Below are 24605 nucleotides of genomic sequence, written 5' to 3' on the forward strand. Positions count from 1 at the left end.
ATGAATATGTTTTCACGGAAAATATTTCTCAGAAAGTAAGTGATTTTCTTATTTATTTTTTAGTGCTTGATACGTAAGCAAAAGAGCATTTCTCCATACACTGTTTGCCTTTTGCTCAGCCGACCAGCAAAAATTTTATAAGCCAAAGCTTTGCTATTGTTTAGTAGATTCAGACATGTTTTTTCCCTATTTGCATCCAACCAACAGAAAAGTCTTAAATCCATAATCATTTAACAGTTGGGATTCAAAAATAATTGCAGAAGGCAACATACAGCTACTTAATTGTGTAGGGATCTAGTGCTCAGTTGGTTAGCTGAACTTTTACCTTGTTGGTGAGGGATCGAATCCCCATGTCGTAATTCCCTTCCCCATTTCCCCTTCCCCTACCCCCTATGTAATTGGGAAAAAAAAAAAACAGCAATTTAATTATGCTAAGAAACCAGTCAGAAGTTGCAATTATGCATCACAGATCCCTGTGCACCCTTCTGATAACTGAATATCAAGACACAGAATCAGAATTAAATTTTACAGAAGGGAGATTTTTCAGTCATTCATCGCTGATAAAAAAGAGGATAAAAAGAACCAGTTACAAGTATGATACAAATACAAGACGGACTTGCATGATAATAGTACTTCCCTTGTTGGCAGGACGCTCAATTCATGTCTCTTTGGAGGGGTCAAGATGCGGCAATGAAGACAGAATAGTTTCATCGACCTTTCAGTACACGCTGGATGTCAAAAAAGGAAATATCGTTAAAACTGAATACGTAGTAAAGGATATGTTGTTACTAGCAAAATGATAAAACTCAATCACTGAGTATTACAAGTGTGAACGGCCTCATAAGGGAGAACATAGTTAAGTGGTATCAGTTATCCAATTCTCAATCATGATGAAAAGTACACAGACGAATATATGCGTACACATGCTTATTAGAGAAAGGTAGAAAAAGTCTTGAGAACTTACTTTATTCCTCGGATCCACTGCTTGACGCTGTCTGTTTGGAACACTACCAGATTCTGGTATTGCTTCTGAAGTATTTAACTTATGAAATGTCAGCAAAGCTTTGGTAACAAATGGACGTACTATATTTGCCTCCATTGCTGAGAGATTTTTAAGCTGTGAAGTTTCATGTTAATATATTAGATTTTACAAAGGTTTACAAGTTCTTCCTCAAGATAGAAAAAGCAATTGCACTAAAGAAAATCCTGTAAACACACCCCCGGCCCAAAGAAATTACTGTATGTCTGTCCCTCTCCACTCAATCACCAAATGTTGTCTCAAATGAAAAGGTTCACTTCGTTATCTTATGAAAGCTAGGACAAACAATACAGGTGTTTCTTTGCTCTAAGCATGGAGTTTGTTAGATCAACTTTAAAATCAATAGTCAGGCTTCTATTTCCTTTGGCCATTCTCGTTTTGGCCCAAGGTTGTCACAGGACAAGAACTGAGCTTTTTTTGTTCTTTTTTTAAAACAGCGGTGTGCGGGCCAGTTTGCATGCACCTCAACTAATTCCATCAGATACCTGCTTCTACCATTAATAGGTACCAGGTAATTATGTCCACCAAGGCTTAGACAAATGGGAAGAAATCACCTAACGTTTTTGTCTCTGCCGGAATTTGAACCTGAGACCTCATGGTTCTCCTCCCACTTCATTGACCACTAAGCCAACCCTTGGGTGCAAGAACTGAGCATTTTCTGAGAGGAAATATTTGTTCCTTTCCTCTAAATGCTACATAGCCCTAGATATGCAGGGGATAACAATTTTATAATACATAAACCAGGCTTAGTTCCTTCTTTGTACAATGTACTACATGTATTAGATCAAACAGAATTGATTTTCTCAATAAGTACACCTGATCATCCACTGAATTTTGAGCATCAGCTGAATTATTGAGTAAATCCTTTAGAATGGATGGCAATTGTGCGTCCATATTTAAAGAGATGCGAACTAATGTAACTAAAGCAGTATAACACCTCCCTTTCTTCTTTAACACACCCCCACAGACTCCCCTTATCACTGTTACTTTGGTTTTCATTTTTATAACATGACTAAGATATTGATCATCAAAATGACACATGCATCCGAATGGGGAAAAAAACATTTTTAAAAGAGGTGAATAAGTATACCCTCAACGCATATGTGACCTCCTTAGAAATTATCTCCAAACCAGTTCCAATTTTGTGAAACCGCACATCCTTAATATCTTCAATAAGAGACCTCACCTATTGAACATGTTTAATTCAGAGTTCTGGCTGAATTACTAAACATTTAACGCCAGTAGAATTGAGTAAATAACTGAGCTCACCATATAGATGTCAGGAATGTCCTCGCGGGCACTAAATCATTGAATATTCTCATCAGTAGGCCAACATGATAAAAGTTGAAAAAAAATAAGAAACTACTTACTGATCAAAAAGAAGCCTCGAGATTTCAACATAATGAAATGGTAATAGTTGGAACTTTTCAGTGTCTCTTTCAGCTTCCAGAACTTGGGTTAACTTTTCTAGTCAACAAAGCAGAGATTAGTAAGAAAACCAACAAGTACAATCTGCATGTATATATGACAGAGCAGCAAATATGAAATTTATATTGGATTGAGATGATTAGCAGAGGGCAGCCTTATTGTTTCTAGGCATTCTATTTCATAATAACAGTGAGTACTCAATTTGGCCCAGAAACTTTTCAATTGTTACGTTATTCTAATGTTAATGCTGCTTTTTTAAAACTGGTCTCCCAGCAACAGTCAATTTTGTGGATAAGTAGCGATTTTCTATATAAAGAGCAGATTTTTGCAAAGACATACTCGAGTATGGACAAATATTTATAGACACTACAATATAAAGGAGTTTTCTTAAATCTTCAAAATCCACCTTCCATTTCTATGTCTTGTGGCTTATGACGTGAAAAAAGAAAGAGAACTAAGATGAATTGCAGAGCATGATGATGAGATTGGACAGAATAAACATGAGAACAATGAAGTCAATAAGCAATTACGATACAAGGTGGATGTATATGTCTTATTCTCCAATACTAATGGCCACTTTTTTAATCAAGCACCAACTAAGTTCAAGCAATTTCTTGCTTATGTCCATGCTTGTGCTCAAAGTCCGGTATTAATAGGAACACTTCATATAACTGTTCTGGAGTTTTCAGATATAGGAGTAGTTTTCAGTTGAATATTCCAGCAAATTGCAGAAATGACAAACAAAGGTGAAATAGACCAAAATATCACTTTTCTAACATCAGATATTGTAAGGACTAGGGGGTAACATAGTTCCAGAGAGCTTATTCTTATATTTCGGAAAGAACTAAAGAATCGCCAAATAAATAAAGAAAGATTAATCAAAGTTACCTTTGCTCAAAAAAACAAAAAAAAAAAAAAAAAGAAATTGGAGACTACAAGTTATTCTTGGTTGAAGAGTGGCATCCTCAAACAATAGCAATAGTTGAAGAGTGGCATCCTCAAACAATAGCAATACTACAATCTTCTTTACAAACTCAATTAAAAAAAAAAAAATCAAACCACAAAAAGGTATGTATTAGACTTGAGAATTGCTGATGCTGGACAAGTACATGTTCTGCTTCAAATAAAGAGCTAATTTCTGGAAATGTAAGCAAACTGGAATCAGCCCAATGTCGAACTAGCAGCAAATATACAACAACTAGTAATATCCCTCACTAGTTAGGGTCGGCTATGTGAATCCTCTTTATCATTCCGCTCTATTTTGGCCCACCATCTATTCCAATACTGAACTTTGTCTTAGGGGTTCTCTAGATTTCACACTTATCCTTATACAGACATACAAATCGAGCAAGCAACAACTCTGAGAAATTTCAGCACCAAATTCTAAATTAGTAAAATAGAACCCTTAACAGTTTCTCCACAATAAACTAGTACTTTTTTTTTTTTTTGAGATCAAAACTTAAATATACTATTATTTGGGAGCATAGATTAGCAAAGCTACACAACAAAAAGCTTACCGACGGACATCCATTCAGGAGGTCTGATAGTGCATTTCCCTCTTTTCTTCAAAGCCACTGCTAACCAGAGAGGCACCTGTGCAGCTATTTGTGGACGGAAAGGTCCAAAATCTCCCTGCCAATTAGTATATTTAAACCAATATTCAAAATCAGCATAGATACCAGAGAGAATATATGAATGAATTTAGTTATTAAAGGAGTAGAATAATACAGATATAAGATTGAGAGGTTCCATTCTCATGTTTGGCACGATTTCAACCATTTCATCTTCCGCTAGAAACTCCAACTGCATAATTGAAAAACAATAAGTTAAATATCACCGATCCGAGATCATTTAAGAATGTGAAACAACACAACGGATGTGTTCAATATAGAGGATTTCCAATTTTCCCATGTTTAGTTGGTCAAAAATTTTGGAAAACATTTTCACTATGAAAAACAAGTTCATTAAAAATGAGGAAAATAACTTTTCTAATGGTAATAAGGAAAACAAGTTTCATAAATGTCATATCACAATAATTGTCTCGTCCCCACCCTCTAGCACACCCTACCTCCACCCCCCCCCCCCCGCCCTAATATCCCGCATCCACACCACCCCCACATTCCTACCCTCCACCCCACCCTTATAGTCTTTGCCTAGATTATATAAAATGTTTTTAGGATAATATTTTCTGCTTACTTACCAAACACCAGAAAAACAAGCAAAGAAAAAAAGAACCCATTTTTTTTTGTTTCCCATCCGCTGTCCGGTACCCGCATTAGGGCCAACTAATCTGAATTCCCGACACTTAAGGCACATTTAAGGAGAAAGCTCTTCCTAACAGGATTTTTTCCATACCCAAAACTATAACCCGAGAACTCTAGTTAACCGTGGAAGTACCCTATCCCTCCCACCACAACCCTTGTTCTAAAAATTAAAAAAAAAAAAATCCAAGAAAACATTTTCCGTGGAAACCAAACACACCCAAAATCAAATGAAAATTTCCAAGTTAATTTTCACTTGAAAGAAAGGTAGATCTACAAATTCAAACCAATGCATGAATTTAGCGTGTGTGTGTGTATGTATATATACATAATATACAAAATTCAAGTAAAACAAAATACATCAACTGCTTATATGTTGAATCTAGGCATATGAACATCACTTAAAAACATAAAAATCGAAATGACAAATTCAAGAACACGATTTGCACTAAAAGTGAAATTTATTTTCACAGTGGGTAAATTTAAAAGAAGATTAAGAATTAAACAAACCTCAGCTGCTGAAAATGCGATAGCATTATCAGATTGGCTCGTCATAGTTGTTACTTTTTGTAAAATTTTGGGGATTTGAATAGTGAAGTTGAAATTTTGATAAGCCCTAGTTTATTAATGGCGGGAAATGTGATAATGGTGGTAAAATAAAGGGTAAAGTGTCAAAAATACCCCTGAACTATTTCAAAAGGTCTAAATACATCCTTTCATTCGCCTATTTTGCTAAAAATACTCCTACGCTCTTATTTATACTGTATCAGTTCGTTTGGTTGGGGAACAAGTTATCTCACGGTTAATTATCCAGGGATTAATTATCTTGAGATTGTTATCTCATAAATTTATAAAAATAACATTATAGAATTAGTTATACTGCGATTTTATCTCAACTAAATATGGAATAAACTCATCTCACATTTAATTTTGGGATTAATTATCTCTTATCCCTCGTACGAAACAAGTATCTATTTGAGTTTGAATTTTGTTCTATCGTTGCATATTTGATTTACTATATTTGAAATTCATTCATTTTTTGTACTTGTTTAGTTGATTTTTTAACATAAAATAAAATATTTTAGCTAAAATTATCAATTTTAGATGAATCTATAGCTTTTACACTAATCGGCCCCTATAAAAAGTAAAATTTTATTTAAAGGTGTTAGATACATGTAAATTTTGAATGATAAGGTAAAGAATATTAATGCACATCAATACTCAGAAGTATGTACCTTTACAACTTACAATTTTTAACATGTCATGATATATTTATATCAAGAACGTGTACCAAGTTATTTTTTACTTTAAAATAAATTTAAACTATTCAAAATGTATGAAACTGATTTTGACGTTCTACTTAGTGGTAAAAAGTTAAAAATGACTAGGTTGTGAGAATTCGAAAACATATTATATTAACTTGGAACATTTCTTAAAACACTACATAAGTATTTATGGATGGTGGAGATGCATGCAAGATGTTCTAACACCGCCGTCACAAACAAACTCAAATAAAAACATAAAAAAATTATATTGTATAAATTCAAACCTCTTAATAAACAAATTCATTAATAAATTATAAAAACAAAGATAAAAAAATTATATTGTATAAATTCAAACCTCTTAATCAATTTTGGCTTCAAGCCATTCATTAATAAGCCATAAATTGGTCTAACCTAACTTAATGCTTTTGGGCTTAAAGGCACGGGAGATTTGACCAAGTAAATTACAATTTAACCCTTCTTTTCCTTCATCTCCGCATATTTCGTAGACCATTTCTTAATTGATTTCAAGTGGGTGCCTAATCCGATGAGAACATTTAATTTAAGGCCATGCCATTCCAGATAAAAAAAAAAAGTCCACTTAGTCATTTGCACACTCCTTAAGAAAATACTAACTCCTAGACAAAAATAGATAATTTGACTAAACTACTCCTAATTAAATAGGCATTGAGATTTGATCATATAACACTTAATAGGGGCAAATATGGAAAAATAATGTTAATTAATTTGCTAGTGGACTTTTTTTTATCCAAGAAAAAAACTACTTTTTTTGATCGGAGGGACTATCATATTAAATAGGCATTGAGATTTGATCTTTAAAATATAACACTCAATCAAATAATGTACATCTCAATCAAATAATGTATCTACTGTGCTTCATCAAGTGTAGGAAAAACAGGTTAATTCTTTATAGGAGCAAATATGGAAAAACATTTTAATTCTTTCTTGATTTGCTAAAAATGCAAATCGCTTCTTTTTTTAATTCAAGAAAAAAAAAGCTAATTGGACTACTTTTTTGATTCGGCAAGGGAATAGCCAAAAATATAGGGAAAAATAGTTCGAGGAAGAGTTTTTTCTCTAGTTAAATATGATCGAAAAAAAGCAGTATAAATTCCGATTGTAAATTTTCATCTAAAAATCTCATTTTAAGAAGATGGCTTCGACTTTCCAATAGACCAGTTTAGATACCAAAAAGGATGTAAAATAAATTAAAGTAATAAATAAATCAGCAAAAAGAGAGTGTGTTTAAGCAAAAAGATAGGAAACTAAAGATGCTTTCATTCCAATTTTCCATGCTTAAATTAGGATTTATCCATCCAAACACCTTTATTATTCCATATAGGTTTTATTTTACGGTATATAGGTTTTTTCTTTGACAATGAATACCGTAAATAATATACGAATATAGTTACGGTGAAGGATATTTATTTATTTATTTTTAATCTTTTTTTTGGTGTTAAAGATGATATATAATAACATAACAAAAAATCTACAAGAGAGCGAGTTATGGCTGAGCCACAATATTATAACAAAAAGTAAATTATTCGAACTCCTAGTGCTAGAAGTAGACAACGCAGTGGAGGTGGAAACTGCTCTTGTTGATATCATGCAGATGAACAAATCCCTAGTGTCGATAAAAATGGCAATTGCGTCTAGAGAGAAGCTAAGAAGAAAAAGAGTGAGAAAATGAAGAGACACAGTAAAATTTAGCTTTCTTTATAGTGTTACTATGTTGTCAAAGTAACAAAGCAAATGGTTAAACTACTATGATAGCAGGGTCTAGGACCAATTGAAAGAGAATGAAAGAAAACAAATTTTACATAGTTATTTATATTTTCTTGATAGATTGTATTTGAGTTTGTTACTACTATTGAAAAGTGAACGGACCGTAATAAATGAAAAAGATTGTTGAACGAAACAAACGACCTACATTAAGCTGGAGTGTCTTGAAATTTTTTAACAGTTAAGAGATATATTGAATGTCCATCATGTTTATTGAGTAGTTAAAGATATATTAAATTCTAGAATGGGTCCGAATAAACTCGCGTTTATAGAAAGTTTTTGGATCAAAAATCCCCAAGCACATTTAATGTGTCTTTTAAAAGAAAAAATTTAACCTAATAATTGATTCAAATTAGGAAGTATTGTAATTACCATTTGGTCTATTTATTTGACGGAAAAATAATTACGGTGTAATTACAAGAGTTTTCTGCACAAGTGTAATTACACAATTGGTTTAATTTAAAAATAAAATTTAATTATAAAAAATTTAAAATTAATATTTAAAAAATATGTGCCTTTATAAATGATATTAAATTAGTTATCTAATAATACATTCCTTCTTGTAAATATGTTAATTAGTAATCATACATTTGTAACTAATATTGTAAAAAATAATTGATTTATAATTTCAAATTAATAATATTTAAATTTTAATTGATTATAAAACTTAAAAGCATACCTTTTTTGCGAGAACATGGATTGGATCTTTGATAAAAAGAATATATAAATATAACATAACACTAAAAATGTTTGACAAGAGATTCTATCAAGTTAAATGAAAAATAAATGACGCAAATGAAATAACAAAAAAAAGTAAAGCAAATATTTTTAAAATCGAAAATATAACCTAAATTCAAAATCCAAAAGATTTTTTTTTTAACATAATACTCTTTTGTCAAATTCCAACATTACATAAGATGAACAACGTAACATAAGTAAATACTCCTATAAGAGAAAGGGAAAATATAAGTCTATAACCTCATTCACAACGAAATTATACTTTAATAACGTCACTTATTATATGCCAAGTTTGTTAATGACTCATTCTTTCTAATATTAAGAGATGTAATTTCAAAAATTAGAATATTAAACATGCTAAATGAATAAAATAAAAAACTAAAGGGTCTAGGACCAACCACAAGTGAGAGAGAATGAAAGAAAAACAAATATAAATTCTATAAAAGGAAAAATATATTTTTAAAAATACAAATAATTAAAAAGTAAAAATAAAAAAGAAATTAAATAATAGAAATAAAAAAAATTGAAAAGAAAAGAAATTAAAATAAAATTAAAAAGAAATTAAATATTAGAAATAAAAAATAAATTAAAAAAGATAAATTAAAATAAAATTAAAAATGTTTATTGAGTGTAATTACAAGATATAATAAATTCTAGTAATTACACCCTCCCAATAAACTCCTACCTATAGAAACTCGGTCAAAAAAACAAATAATTACAATACCCTTTAATATATAGGAAATGACTCGTAAATACCCTTCATCCACCTATTGATCTAAAAATACGCTAACCTATTTTTTCGGCTCAAAAATACCCCTCAAACTAACACCTTAAATTTTGATGACTTTTTTTCAATTTAAAAAAGCCACGTGGCTTATTATGAGTGGCCGGATATATTATTTTAATTTAAAAAGTATACCCACCCACTTTAAATCCGAACCTGCTGACCCGACCCATTACTACAAGGATATCTGATAAATACTAATATATAATCATTAATTATGTGCCTTCTTGTAGTAGGCAGGTTAGCTTTGAAAAATACAGCAATAATAATGAACACCTTCTCAAAATTTTAAAGGACACTTATTTGGATTAAGTTGGCGTTTGGACATAAAAATTACTATGAAATTTGAAAAAAGTAGTATTGGTTTTCAAGTTGAAATGATATTTGGATATTGGGTTTTTATTTGGATGAATATAAATTGGAGTTGTTTTTAAATTGCGACAAAACATATAGCTGGTACTAATCTTTCCATTTTTTCAAGTCGATCCGATCCATTCGTTCGAGTACATTGAATGTACATAAATGGCTATAACAGAGTTTCTTTTATTCATATTAACAACTATATATTCTAGGGGGAATGTTTTTATGCGATGCTAACGGTTTAATAGCTTTGTAGCCGCATAATGTTTTGTGAGTGATTTGGATGAAAATTATGAAAATAACTTCCAAAAAATAAAGTTGAATTTCAATAAATTTTTTAACAATTCTACGTCAAAACAGTTTTCAAGAATAAAATTCCGGGAAAAAGTGAAAACTATCCATGACCAAACTGGCAATAAACTTGTCAGCATATTTTAAGAAAATAACATTGTACATTAATAATTTTGAGACAAGCAAAATATATATGTACCGACCAACTTATATGCTGTGTCCACAGTACACTACATGATTAACAAATTCCTCATAAAACCAATTTCAATTTCTCAATTACCATTAAATTCAACTTAATTCCAATTCTTTTTATTGGGTTTTCAAGAAAATCTGCTCAGTAATTTTTATGCCAAATTGAAGCTATACTGGGAAATTTTTGATCAAGTCGAGAGGTTTCTTTTTTTGTTTCTGCTTGTTTTTTGTGTTTTCAAGATTTTAGTTGTAATTTAAGTGAGAATTACTGTTGATCTGTTCAATTTGAATCATTAATAATTTGATTGGTGTTTGGATTTATAATTAATGGTTAATTCTGTTTAATCTGAGGAAAGATAAGGAAATTGATAATTATTGATTAATTTGTGCTCAGTAAATTGAGGAAAGATAGAAAAATGAATAATTTTTGCTTCATTGTTCATATGAGTTCATTAAATTGAAGAGAGAAATGAATAATTTTTGCTTCATTGTGTTACATATGTGTTCAGTAAATTGAAGAAAGACAGGGAAATTGATAATTTTTGTTTCATATGTGTTCAGTAAATTGAGGAAAGACAGGGAAATGAATAATTTTTGCTTCATTGTGTTTGATCTCTCTTGCATAGTTAAAATGTAGCTTCCATATGCTCCATTTTTTTTCATGTTCTAGTCTTGTTAGAGATTTATATGCCAATAAAAAAATCTGCTGTGTAATGTTTTTGCCTGTTAAAGCTATACTGGGAAATTTTCGATCAAGTCGATGAAAAAAGAGGTTTCTTTTTTGTTTCTGCTTGTTTTCAAGATTTTAGTTGTAATTTATGTGAGAATTACTGTTGATCTGTCCAATTTGAGTTTTAAATAATTTGATTGGTGTTGGGGTTGTGTAATTTTAGTTTATTCGGAAAGATAGGGAAAATGGATTTTCAATTCTGTTTAATTTGAGGAAATACAGAGAAATTGATAGTTATTGCTTTATTGGGATTAATTTGTGTTAAGTAAATTGAGGAAAGATAGATAAATGAATAATTTTGCTTCATCGTGTTTCATCTTCTTGCATAGTTAAATGTGGCTTCCATATGCTTATGCTCCATTTTTTTTTATGTTCTAGTCTTGTTAGAGATTTTCTTGTTACTATCTGCTATCTCTGGTACTTCGATTATCGTATTAGTTTGCTGCATTTACTGTTACTTTTTTGCATAGTGCTTATCTATACTATTTTACCATGGCTTCTTTACTTTCTTCAATCCTTGTCTAACCTTTTTGTCATGCCTTATCTTGAGCCTTATCTTGAGCCGAGGGTCTTTTGGAAACAGCCTCCCTACCTCCCAATGTAGGAGTAAGGTCTTCGTACACTCTACCCTCTCCAGACCCCACCTGTGGGATTACACTGGGTATGTTGTTGTTGTAGTGTTGTTAGAGATTTATATGCCAGTAGAAAATATAGAGAACTTTCTCGGGGTCAGCTTGTGAGCACCTCAATTATTCCACAGGGTACCTACCAGTAGTGGGACCAGGATTTTCATTGAGGGGATTTAAAATATAAGGAAGTAAACACACAAAGAAGCCAAGGAAATTCTACATATACATAAATAAATATTTACCTTGTTTATATAGTGCAATTTTTCGCGATTTGAACCCCTTGCGCATCCAGCTCGGCCCAAATTTTAATAGTTTGATTGGTGTTGGGATTATGTCATCTGGTTTTTTGAGTGCTCAGTGAGCTGAGGAAAGATAGGGAAATGGATACTTGTTGCTCGTGTTTAATTCGTGCTCAGTAAATTGAAGAAAGACAGGGAAATTGATAATTTTTGCTTCATTGTGTTTCATATGTGTTCAGTAAATTGAAGAAAGACAGGGAAATGAATAATTTTTGTTTCATTGTGTTCCATATGTGTTCAGTTAATTGAAGAAAGACAGGGGAATTGATAATTATTGATTCATTGTGTTTCATCTGTGGTCAGTAAATTGAGGAAAGACAGGGAAATGAATAACTTTTTTTTCATTGTGTTCCATATGTGTTCAGTTAATTGAAGAAAGACAGGGGAATTGATAATTATTGATTCATTGTGTTTCATCTGTGGTCAGTAAATTGAGGAAAGACAGGGAAATGAATAATTTTTGCTTCATTGTGTTTGATGACTTTGATCTCTCTTGCATAGTTAAAATGTAGCTTCCATATGCTCCACTTTTTCATGTTATAGTCTGGTTAGAGATTTATATGTTAGTAGAAAATGTATAGAACGTTTCTTTTTATGAGGGTGGTCTTTGTGTTAGCTTGTGAGCACCTCGACTATTCCATTGGGTACCTGGAACCTCCCACTAGCACAGTTACCAGGTAACTATGCCCTCCATAGCTTAGGCATGTGTGAAGAAATCACTTGGAAAATGTAGAGAACTTCTAAGTATTATAGAACCTAAATTTTTAAATATTGGATTTGGACGAGGTTAAATGGAGCGACATGGATAATGAGGATTCATATAGTCGAGTCTAATTAGTTCGGGATTGAGGTGCCCTACGTTGTATTACGAGGCTATTGCCCAATTTAGCTAGTCTTATTTATTGTAGGAAATTGGTCCTTGAGCAACCCAAGTTCTGGCCAGTGATCCATCCAGAATCTGCCATTTCCAACACTTGATCTTGTAAATAATTGGAAATCCCTCCAATAATTACAAATATGCTTCCAGATCACTAAAGCCTACAGGAACCTGAGAGGAATTGTGAGTAATGTGCCTTGGAGGAACTTAACATGTCATAATGTGGCTGAACCCAAACATGCATTTATACTCTGGGTTGCATTGCATGGAAAACTTAGCACAAAGGATAGACTACTCCAATGGGGTTTGACAATGGATGAGAAATGTGTTTTCTGCCAGGTGGTGCCAGAGACTGCTGAACTTATCCTTTGAATGCAATGTTACAAGAAGAGTCTGGCAAAGGTTTCTGGGATGGATGAAATGGCATAGAACTGTGACTACATGGAAGGAGGAATGGGAATGGGTTGCAAAACAGTCCAAGGGTAAAATTGCAGAGAAATGCTTACTGAAGGCTGGCCTTGCAGCTGTGGTATATGCCCTTTGGATAGAAAGAAATGCAAGGGTGTTTCAACATAAGGGTAGGGGCATAGAGGAGCTGCTGCATGGTTTGAAAACTAGCCTATGTATTAGAGTCAGGGATAATAGAAGGTTGTTTGACTATATTTGTAGTTTCTAGTAGCTGTTAGGACTACTGTAACTTGTAAGGAGATAGAGGGATTGTTGGTTTTTCTTGAGAGGGGTTAGATCTGGTGGGATTCCCCTGGTTTTGTAATGTTCCACAGGTGATAAATAAAAAGTTTGTTAATTGCCAAAAAAAATATGCTTCCAGAGAGTGACTTTTTTGTTTTATACAAACCCTAATCAGATTTTAAGGATCGCACACTATCCTAACAGATGAGGTAAATGCAAAAGCTAAGCTTGGATACTTAGTCATACAAATATGAAATCCAAGGTCTCAAGAAATACAAAAGTAATTCTACTTCTATATATAGACAAAGCAGTCCACCCTCAGGGGGGATCCCAAATTATCTCCTTCTTCTTCTTTTTAATAGTACTAAAGTTAGCTATGCTCCATATATCCATGGTCATGAGCCCTTTAACCTCTGAAGGAAGATCAGCAAAAACTTCATATAGCTTGTTGCGAGGGTCTGCGAAACTCAAGAGTAGCCAGCTTATCAACTACTTTATTTGTCTCTCTATAGCAGTATTGTGAAATGCAGCCTGTAGTCACCATACGTTCTTTAAAGACATCCACTTCTTTTTGTATTCTCCAAGGTGTAAAGTTGTGACAATTCACACAGTTAACCAGCAATTTAGAATCACTTTCTGCTAGGATAAGGTCATGACCATTATTGATGCACCAGTTGACACCAAAAAGAAGTGCAACTGCTTCTGCCCAGTTGCTGGTGCCAGATCCCAGGCTCAAGGAATAAGCAAAAATTAGAAAGCGTTCATAGTCTCTAATCACCCCTCCTCCTCCACATTCACCATCTTTGCGACTGCCATCAGAATTGATTTTCACAAAGCTGATGGAGGGTTTGAGCCATCTCACCATAATGAACTTCTTGGTATTGATATTACTCTTCATCAGTAAAGCAACAGCATCCCAATTAGGCTTCAAATTAACTTTCACAAACCAGTTGCTCACTATCTAGCCAAAGTGGTAGATATATGGTTAATAGACTTCCTGATGTTGTGAGTCTATTTTCCATATTTGGCTCCACACCTGGCCTTCCATAGTTCCCACACAGTAACAACAGGTAACACTTCATTAGGAGATCAAGAATGGGATTCTTGGCCTTCCATGTCCACCAATTCTTAAGTAAAAGCCTCTGAGGAATATTACAGAATGGTATCCCAACTGGGCCACAAAGAATTTCCCAAATGTCCTTAGCAAAATTCCCACAGCATAGGAGATGATCAATGTCTTCTACCCGTGGGTTCCTGCAGCAACAACATCTTGATGGTATTGCTATTCGCATTTAGCAAGCCTGCTATCTGATGGAATTATGTCTCTTAGGGCCCTCAAAAAGGATGAAATTCATTTTAATGGGCACTTCATTATGCCAATTAATAGAATCAGGCCAGTTCCTTGGTCTCCTATGTCTTAGCAAATGCCAAGGAGATGAGACAGTAAACTTGCCATTCTGCTCTGGAGTCCATATGGGCTTATCCTCTATTTCAGGGTTAAGCCTAATCTGCATGCTATATATATGCTCTGGTACCGCACCCAAGGGTGTGGCATAGTGGACAATGAACTGGGTTGAGCACCATGAGGTCTTAGGTTCAATTCCCAGCAGAGACAAAACAGAGTTGTCAAAGGCGCGCTTAAGCCCCGAAGGGAGGCTCAAAACATGTTGAGTGCTTCGCCTCGCTTTATTTGCTCTTCAATGTCATCAACAAGGCTCTAAGACATACTTTTCCTTGACAATAAGCCTCTCTTGAAGAGGTGACACTAGATAATTGATATTTCACTTTATCATAATGTTTTTACAATTTCTTTGTCCATATATTTGTTGTTCATGCTTATTATTAGTAGTCTTGGACTAGACATATATATATATTTGTATTTTTTCACCATTGCGCCTTTTTTCATTAAAGCCCACGATTTATTTGCACTTTGCGCTTAAAGCCCCAGCTGACCTTAGAGCTTTTTTGCGCTTTTCGCTTTTAATAACACTGAGACAAAACACTAGGTGATTTCTTCCCATCTGTTCTAGCCTTGGTGGACAGAATTACCTGGTACCTGTTGCTGGTGGGAGGTGACAGGTATCCTTGGATTTAGTCGAGGTGCGCGCAAGCTGGCCGGGACACCACGGTTATCCAAAAAAAAAAAAAAAAAATATATATATATATATGTATGTATATATATATATATATGCTCTAGTACATGATTAGGAATATGAACATCCCAACCACCCCAAAGCCACTGCCCATTGCTAAAAATATCAGACAATTTCAAATCCCTTGGTCTTCTATCTTCACGAAGAAACTGCCACAAGGCCCCAAGGCCTGTCCAGTTATCAAACCACATGGACACATCTCCTTTACCAATCTCTCAAAGAATATATTGATCCATAGTAGTTTTGATTTTGCACATGTCATTCCAAGAATGAGAGTGCTCTGAATACCACCTTTTTTTGACTGGATGAATCCTTTGACTATAATTTTGCTTGAAGGAATTCACTCCATAAGGAATTGCTAGATCTTAAAATACACCACTGTTTCACTGTAAATGCTTTACAAGTATCCTGCAGCCTTCTGAAAGCTGCTTGTCCTTCATCATATGGATAGCATAAATTTCAGTCAGACTTGTTGCCTTTTGGGTTGAACTCACATTAACTTAAAGAATCTTTTATAAGGTATATTGTCAATAGTGCTGATTTTGACTGACAATTGATGAGCTATGCCTTTTGATCTCTAGGTGCCATTCTCATAAGTTCAAATATATCAAGAAGGATCTTTTAATGGAGCAATGTTCTAGAGAAAATGCTGATATAACTGAATCAGAGATTGATGACTATAAAGAAAGATCTTATGTAGAGCTGAAGTATGGCAATCAATCTTTTAAGATATCAGATGTGGCTTACACTTGTCCCTACTGTCCAGAGAAAAGCACGCGTCACCTTTTCTATGAAGATCTCTTTCAGCATGCAAGTGGAATAGGAAAGTCTAAGATACGAACTCCAAGAGATAGGGCCCTCCATCTTGGATTGGCCAAGTACTTGGAAAATGACGTAGCAGGTGCTGCTGGTCCATCGAAATCTAATAAAGAGTTGAAGAGTGGAACTCACTCTTCTAGGAAATCAGATGTAGCTTTTGCTTGCCCCTATTGTCCGGAGACAACAAAAAGGGATTTTTCTTATAAGGATCTCTTGCAGCATGCAAATGGAATAGGAAACTGTAACTCTATGAAGCGAACTGCAAGAGATAAGGCGAACCATCTCGCATTATTTAAGCGCTTGGAAAATGGTGCAGCAGGTTCTACAAGTTCAGCAAAATCTTATGAAGAGTCAACAATCAAAAAAAAACCTTATGAAGAGTCGATGAGTGGAAATCGACCTCCTAAGATAACAAATATGACTTTTGCTTGCCCCTATTGTCCGGAGACAAGAGAAAGAAAATTTTCTTATAAGGATCTCTTGCAGCATGCAAATGGAATAGGAAGCTCTAACTCTTTGAAGCGAAGTGCAAGACATAAGGCGAACCATCTTGCATTAGCCAAGCGCTTGGAAAATGATGTAGCAGGTTCTGCCAGTTCATCATATAACGGGTGGAGGAGTGGAAATCGCTCTCTTAATATATCAAATATGGCTTTTGCTTGTCCCTATTGTCCAGAGACAAGAAACAGAGATTTTTCGTACAAAGATCTCTTTCAGCATGTATATAGTGTAGCAACCTGTAGCTCTTTAACACGAACTGCAAGTGATAAGGCCAACCATCTTGCATTGGCTAAGTCCTTGGAAAATGATGAAGCCGGTGCAGCTGGTCCATCAAAATCTTATGAAGAGTTCAAGAGTGGAAATCACTCCTTGAAGATATCAGATATGGCTTTTTCTTGTGCCTATCCAGAGATGAGAAACAGAGATTCTTTGTATGAGGATCTATTGCAGCATGCAAGTGGAGTAGGAAGCGGTAACTCTAAGAAGCAAACTGCGAAAGATAAGGCCAACCATCTTGCCTGTGCCAAGTACTTGGAAAATGATGTAGCAGGTTCTTCTGGTGCATCAAAATCTTATGAAGAGTCAACAACAACAACATACCCCTGGTCCCACAAGTGGAGTCTGGGGATGGTGGGGTGTACGAAGACCTTACCCCTACCTTTGTCGGGTAGAGAGGATGTCTCCTGTAGACCCTCGGTTCAAGAAAATCGGTTTTTCAGAACAAAATCTTTTGAAGAGTCAACAAGTGGAGAACTCTCTTTTAACATATCGGAGAGGACTTTTGCTTGTGCCTATTGTGCAGAGACAAGAAACAGAGATTTTTCGTACAAAGATCTTTTGCAGCATGCATTTGGAGTAGGAAACTGTGATTCTAAGAAACGAACTGCAAGAGATAAGGCCAACCATCTTGCCTTGTTCAAGCACTTGCAAAATTTTGCTAAGTACTTGGAAGATGATCTATCCAATGCTGCCAGTACATCAATGCCTTATGAAAGATTGAAGAGTGGTATTAATAATCACTCTTTTAACAATTCAGATGTGGCTTTTTTTTGCCCCTATTGTCCGGAGACTAGAAACAAAGATTTTTCATATAAGGATCTCTTGCAGCATGCTGCTGGAGTAGGAAGCTGTAACTCTAAGAAGCGAACTGCAAGAGATAAAGTCAATCATCTTGCATTGGCCAAGTACTTGTCAAGTGATGTAGCCGGTGGTCCTAGTTCATCAATAAATTATGAAGGTTTGAAGAGCAGAAATAACTCTTTCAACATACCATATTGGGCTTATACTTTTGCCTATTGTCCAAAGAAAAGAAAGCGAGATTTCAGTGAAGTAGGAAGCTGTAGCTCCAACAAGCGAACTGCAGAAGATAAGGCAAACCATCTTGCATTTGCCAAGTATTTCGAAAATGATGTCGCAGATGCTGCCAGTCCATCTAAACCTGATAATCTGTGTGATCCTCAGGATGATTTTCTTACAGATCATGACCTTTCAGAGATGTTTGTGTGGCCGTGGATTGGGGTGGTTGTGAACCTTCGCACTGAATCTGAGGATGGACGCTATGTAGGAGAAAGTGGTTCTAATCTGAAGTATCAGTTGATAAGGAGAGGTTTCAATCCAACACGAGTGCGCACTCTTTGGAATGACCTAGGCCATTCTGGAATTGCTCTTGTTGAATTCAAGAAAGATTGGCTTGGGTTCAGTAATGCCATATCATTTGAGAAGGCCTTTGAGGCCGATGATCATGGCAAGAAGGATTGGGAAGCCAATAATGGGGAAAAATCTGATCTTTATGCTTGGTTAGCTCGAGCTGATGATTATCAGGCCACTAATGTTGTTGGTGAAAAGCTCCGCAAAGTTGGAGACCTTAGAACTATTTCTAATATCATTGAAGAAGAATCTCGCAAGAATCATATACTTGTTTCTAGTTTGACCAATTCCATTGAAGTCAAGAAGTTGCACATAAAGATGATAGAGGACAAATTGCAGGAGACTACCCAATCTGTTGAACAGTTGATTGTAGTGAATGCTAAACTTCGTCAAGAAAATAACGAAGGTTAGTTATTCCATATGTGCGCTATTAGGAACTCTGGATGTTTTATATTTGATGCCTTAACATGCTTGTTTTGTATGATTAGAAATAAAAAAGATCCAGTCAAGTGCACGTGATCATTTCCAGCAGACATTTATTAATCATGAGAAGTTGAAGCTGCAATTGGAAACTCAAAAAAAGGAGCTTGAACACCAACATGAAGAACTGCAGAAACGTCAGGCCCAAAATGAAAGTGATAGGAAAAAACTGTCCCAAGATCATGAACAGGTATACTGCTACTTTCTTAACTGTTTCTATGCTGAATCTGGTTTTGATTTGATTTATCATTTGCAAAAACTAAATGATTAAATTTTTCACAAAGGCTGAAAACTTAGGTAATGGTTTAATATCATACGTGGATGTGCTAGTTGAAACATTCTCGAATATTCTAATTGCTTGAACGTTCAAATTTAAAATACATGCTATATCCATTTCTCTCTACTCTTTTTCTTTATTTTCTTCTTTCCACTTCCTTATACTTAAAGAGTAATAGGCGGGCACTGTTTGATTTGTACATGCTTTTCTTAGTTTCATTTGCATGTCAATTGAAAAAAAAAATGCCTCTTAAAGAAGCAATTTTCATGGAATTATTTGGAGTGGTCACCTAAGGAACCCAGGACTCTTACGTGCCGATCTTTAGTCGAATTGAAGATAGTTATCATGAAGTCTTCTTGTTGTTCCTCCAGAATGCTATCCTAAAAACATCCCTTAGTGCTGCGGTTGAAGAGCAAAAGAGCGTTGATGAAAAAGTACTGAAATTGGCAGAAGAACTGAAGGTCTGTCCTTCAGGCTCCTCTTTTTCTCGTTATTGACATTATCTTGATTCTTATGTTCACATGATATATAACATATCACTAAGGTGCCATTGTGCTGTCTGCAGAAACAAAAGGAGGAACTCCATAAGAGAATTATTAAGCTTGAGAAACAACTCGATGCAAAAGAAGCAGGAGAAACAGAAGTTGAGCGATTGCGAATGGTTATAAAGCACATTGAAGAAGAGGGTGATCAGGAAGTTCTGGAAAATGTTGACACACTGCTTAAAAATTTAAGAGAAAAGGAAGAAAAATATGAAGATTTAGTGGCATTGAATCAAACCTTGATTGTAAAGGAGAGAAAAGGCAATGATGAGCTGCAGGAAGCACTTAAAGAATTGGTTAATGTATGTCAAATTTCTGGATTCATTATTCATTGTTGATAGTGCCTATCTATAGTAAATTATAGTCATATTAAAAAAAAAAAAAAAAAAAAAAAAAGAGGATTTGTTGCAGTATTCCTACTTGAATAAGGAGGCCTACAATGGCTTGTTGTTTCACAGGATATTTGAATGTATCTGATTAAAACTGTTAATAGCACGATTCATTAAAAATTTAAAGACTGTTCATGACATATTGTAGTGTGTTTTTGAGGGTTTGGGTGGGTTTTTTTTTTTTTTGGTGTGTGTGTGGGGTTTTGGGGGGGGGGGGGGGGGGGGGGGGGAACAGTACAATAGCTCATGTCCTTCATTATGAGCTCATTCCGTCTACTTGAAGATACATGCACATTATACCACTAGCCCGAAATGGTTTAAAGAATTACTCATAATTTTTTTGACAGGGTACTCAATATTTCTTTCCTTTTTCTTCAGTTTGTTTTTCTTTCTTGATGGAAATTTCTTTTTCGGGGTTGAGGAGTTAGGGTGGCTTCAGCATTTAATGATCAAGATTTGGGGAACTGACAATTAAGTTTCTGTATAGGGCTTGAAGGAATTACCTAGAAATGGTCCTATTGGTGTTAAGAGGATGGGAGAGCTCGACATCAGACCATTCCTTGAAGCAGTGAAGAGGAGATATAATGAGGGAGAAGCTGAGCAGATAGCTTCTGAGTTGTGCTCGTTGTGGGAGGAGTACCTTAGAGACCCTGAGTGGCATCCCATTAAAGTCATTGCCGTAAATGGGAAACATCAGGTATGGTTTTCTTATACTGGTTCATGGCGTCGAGTCTGTTTAAAACTCATTTTACATTTTTACTAAATAAGAAGACAAGAAATAGTTTGGCTTCCATTTCTTTTAGTTTCTACCACGGATATGTGGTGATGTATACTTAGGAATGCAAGATTATTTTGTGAGAATTTATTCGATATACTTGATCAATTTAATGTGACATTTGTGGTGGACACCTCAGAGCTGTATCATGCTGTGTGTCTTCTCTTGTTTTTGTTGCAGTCTGTTTGGAACTTGATTCATATCTACTTATTCTCCTCATCATTGGCATAAACATATAGGCTACTATTGAATATTGTAGCAAGTCAAAATATGCATATCAATCTGTCACAAATCTGTGATTAAATCTTGATAAAAGTATGAAGTATATTGCACCATTGATGTGACAAAGTTAATCAGTCATCGGTACTGATTTAGGGAGATTGGTGTTATTAATATTAGGATCCAAATTTCTATGAATAAACATTCTAAACAGCTTGGTCGCAGAACTGTCTAATTTTATCTCTACCTAGTGTTTTCAGTTTTATGTGGTCAACTGGGGTTATCCGGTTCAATTACTAACAGGAGTCGCATGGTTATCCAACCAGTGGCTGTTAGACTTCAGTTTGTAGTTTTGTCCCTAGGTTAGTTGTGCAAAACAGGTTCATGCCCGCGGGGGGGGGGGGGGTGGTCCAGGATTTGAAGTTTATGGGTTCCTACGATAAACATTTATAGATACAATAATAACTTGGTTCATAGTTAAATATTTATAGATACTCCCTGTCTCAAAATATTTGTCGTTCTAGAAGTTCTAGGCAAAATTAATTATCTGTTTCTCATTTTACCCTTAGTAGTAATTGTTCTTGAAGACTACAAACACCTCACTTATGTGGTGATGTTATGATTGTTCAAATACAAATGAAGAGAATAGTTAAAACCTCCTCCTAATTAATGTTTCTTAAGGGGCGTGTAAAAGAGAATCACGACAGATAATTTGAGACGGAGGGAGTAGTGTTTCTTAATACATATACAGGGTCTAGACAAAAGCTATTGGTTTCCCGTGAACTCATATGGGACACTCTAGATTCGCCCCTGGTTCATACTAGTTGATCTAAAAATAAAAAAATATATGTTATATGTATCATACATGTTCGTAGGTTAGAATACTCAAGAACGTAGATTGTATGCATTTGTTACCTTCTGAATAGAATCAATTTAAAAAATAAAGAAAACACGCTTCAATTTCTTACTTGCTCTACTTTTCGCCAGTTTTTGACTTTTCCTATACTGAAAGTTCTATATTAAATACTCTTAGCGCTGTTTCAGGCTGTAATAGACGATGAAGATGAAAAACTGAAAGACTTGAAGAGAACTTACGGTGAGGAAGTGTATAAAGCTGTTACAACCGCTTTGACTGAGATTAATGTATATAACCCAAGTGGAGGATATATCATTTCGGAGCTGTGGAATTATAAAGCTGGTGAGAAAGCGACTCTGGAGGAGGGAGTTACTGTGTTACTAAACCTCTGGAAAAAGAAAATGACACTCGACTGAACGTTCTTTAGGTACCACCTTTCTCTTGCCACGATATCTTCATCGGTAACAACTTCACAATATTTCAAGGATATGAGTTTGAACACCAAAAAAGAGCGCACAGAAAAATCAAGGATAGACAAAAAGAAAATGACTATAACGGAATACCTGATTTAGAGATATTAAAATATCATTTTCATAGGCATTTGTCTCCCAACTGAAACTCTGCTTTTCTCTGGATTTTTCCTATATATATATGCTCTTCTATGTTAATAGTTTCCAAGATACTCGAATGCTTCGCTTAAGACTATGTCACATCACATTCCATTCTAGCAGAGGCGGATCCAGGATTTGAACTTTATGGGGTTGTGAATTGTAGGACAGTGACCTTAAGTACTAATAACTGAGTTCTAAATTTAAGTTTTGTACATATTTAGTGGATTTTTTAATACACAATGAATGAAATCCTTTACTGTGTTTTGGTTCTCCAGGTTTAAGAGAAGTGTTTTCTCAGATAAATGCATAACACACTCTCGAATAGGCTGGTTTTCTGATCAGTTCAGTCTTGTTTTTTCTTTTAGTAAAGGTTAGAGGAGCTTCATGCTTGCATTTTTCATGTAAAATTGCATGTCATTGATATAGCCAGGTACAGACGATAAAAGCGGAGAATTGAAAAATAGGCATAAGCTGGGAGGAGGATGAGTTCGAGCCGCTTAAAGCAGGTTCGTTGTTTTCTAAATTTCAGTATGTTATGATCGATTTATAGATTAATTAGATGAATTTGAATAGAGATGCAGCAGCATTATGGTTCTTGTTGCAGAAAAAAGTAGAGGTTGAGCACCCAGACAAAAAGTTAATTGAGAATGATCAAAATTCAACAACATCAGTTGAAGTCAAAACACTCAATAATTGCCATTGGAATATGGATCTTTATCTTATCTTCTTAGAATCAAGTTTGTTCAATAGCATAGAGTATTGTTATGAAGTCAAAACATATGCAAACTACTTCATCAATAAAAGGAGAGTATCATTTTTCTTCTTATAATTGTGGTATCATTTTGTCTTGTTAAAGATTTATGTCAGTAGAATATGTAGATAACCTCTTGGGCTAGATGACCTTTTTTTCTATATTTGAGTGAGACGGGTTCAAATGGGGCGACATGAATATTAAGGATTCATAAGGCTGACCCGAACAAGATTGGGATTGAGGCGTGGTGGTTGTTGTTACTGTAATTTTTTATTGAAAAGCAAGAATAGCTAAGGGAAGGCTTTGGTAGAAAACTTGGAAGAAAGACTAATTCTATAGTCAACCATGGAAGGTGTACCAAATGATTGACCACATCCTCTATGGTTAGTCTTAGAAAAGTTCTACATTTCTCTCTCCATTTTTGCCTATCAAAGAGGAAAATGTGTTACTATGATATTTCAATAGTTTGCTTATCATATGTCTAAGCCTGGTTGGATAGATTTACTACGTACCTGTACTGGTAGGAAGTAGCAACTACTTCATGGAATGTCGAGGTGCGTGCAACATGGCCTGGAACCTCACGGTTATCAAAAATAAAAAAGCAGCTACTTACCATCAGTGACATTGCTACATGTCGGCTATTAAGTAATTGAATGGGCTCACCTGTTTGTGAACCCCTTAATTAAAATGTAAGAATTGTTTTTTAGCGACTAAGAAAAACTGAAATAATACATAAAGATCACCTATTTCTATCTCTCTATTGTTAATACATGTATTTTTGTTTCACATTTATCTTGTATAAAATAATATATAGATTCATGTGTAATTTAACGTGAACATTTTTTGACACACCCAACTGGACGTTAATTAATTATGTGAGGATTCTTTTACGCAACCAAATATTGCATTTATTATGCGAGGATTATTTTTCTTAATCTCCACCTAACATTGTAATTTTTGAGGATTTTATGTCCTTTTTTTTTTTTTTAGTAACAGAGGGGCAGTGGCGGAGCCAGGATTTTCGTCCAAGGGGTTCAAAATATAAAAAAGTAAACATACGAAGAAGCCTAAGGGAATTCAACATCTACTATATGTACATAAAAAATAATTTTAACCTTGTAAAAACAGTATTTTTTTTTCCAGCGAGGGGGTTCGGATGAACACCCTCGGCTCTATGTCCCGCCACTGCAGAGGGGGCTAGT

The 24605-nt window shown here is 34.7% G+C and overlaps 2 protein-coding genes across 12 annotated transcripts; one reads left to right on the plus strand and one right to left on the minus strand.

Annotated features, from left to right (window-relative positions):
* Positions 1-405: 405 nt before the first annotated feature.
* On the minus strand, positions 406-5397 carry LOC132068207 (DNA replication complex GINS protein PSF2). Its single transcript, XM_059461720.1, has 8 exons — positions 5239-5397; positions 4196-4270; positions 3985-4099; positions 2410-2506; positions 2309-2339; positions 2130-2225; positions 965-1117; positions 406-728 (listed from the first exon to the last, which is right to left on the minus strand). Exons 1-8 carry the CDS (start codon positions 5281-5283, stop codon positions 708-710), a joined length of 633 nt encoding a protein of 210 aa, XP_059317703.1. The 5' UTR covers positions 5284-5397; the 3' UTR covers positions 406-707.
* Positions 5398-10735: 5338 nt separating this feature from the next.
* LOC132068208 (factor of DNA methylation 4-like) lies at positions 10736-23158 on the plus strand. Of its 11 annotated transcripts, none has more exons than XR_009417352.1 (9): positions 10740-10930; positions 16118-18909; positions 18992-19173; positions 19632-19721; positions 19826-20104; positions 20679-20888; positions 22230-22468; positions 22928-22993; positions 23079-23158. XR_009417352.1 is itself a non-coding variant. In XM_059461725.1 (8 exons), exons 2-7 carry the CDS (start codon positions 16161-16163, stop codon positions 22455-22457), a joined length of 3738 nt encoding a protein of 1245 aa, XP_059317708.1. In that variant the 5' UTR covers positions 10740-10930; positions 16118-16160; the 3' UTR covers positions 22458-22468; positions 23018-23158. The 11 variants fall into 11 exon arrangements, 7 of the variants coding, with proteins under 7 accessions (XP_059317711.1, XP_059317708.1, XP_059317709.1 ...); XR_009417353.1 differs by having other exon boundaries at positions 23083-23158; XM_059461725.1 differs by lacking the exon at positions 22928-22993 and having other exon boundaries at positions 23018-23158.
* The last annotated feature ends 1447 nt before the right edge of the window (positions 23159-24605 follow it).

Source organism: Lycium ferocissimum, chromosome 8 (genome assembly GCF_029784015.1).
Source record: "Lycium ferocissimum isolate CSIRO_LF1 chromosome 8, AGI_CSIRO_Lferr_CH_V1, whole genome shotgun sequence".
Classification (NCBI taxonomy): domain Eukaryota; kingdom Viridiplantae; phylum Streptophyta; class Magnoliopsida; order Solanales; family Solanaceae; genus Lycium; species Lycium ferocissimum.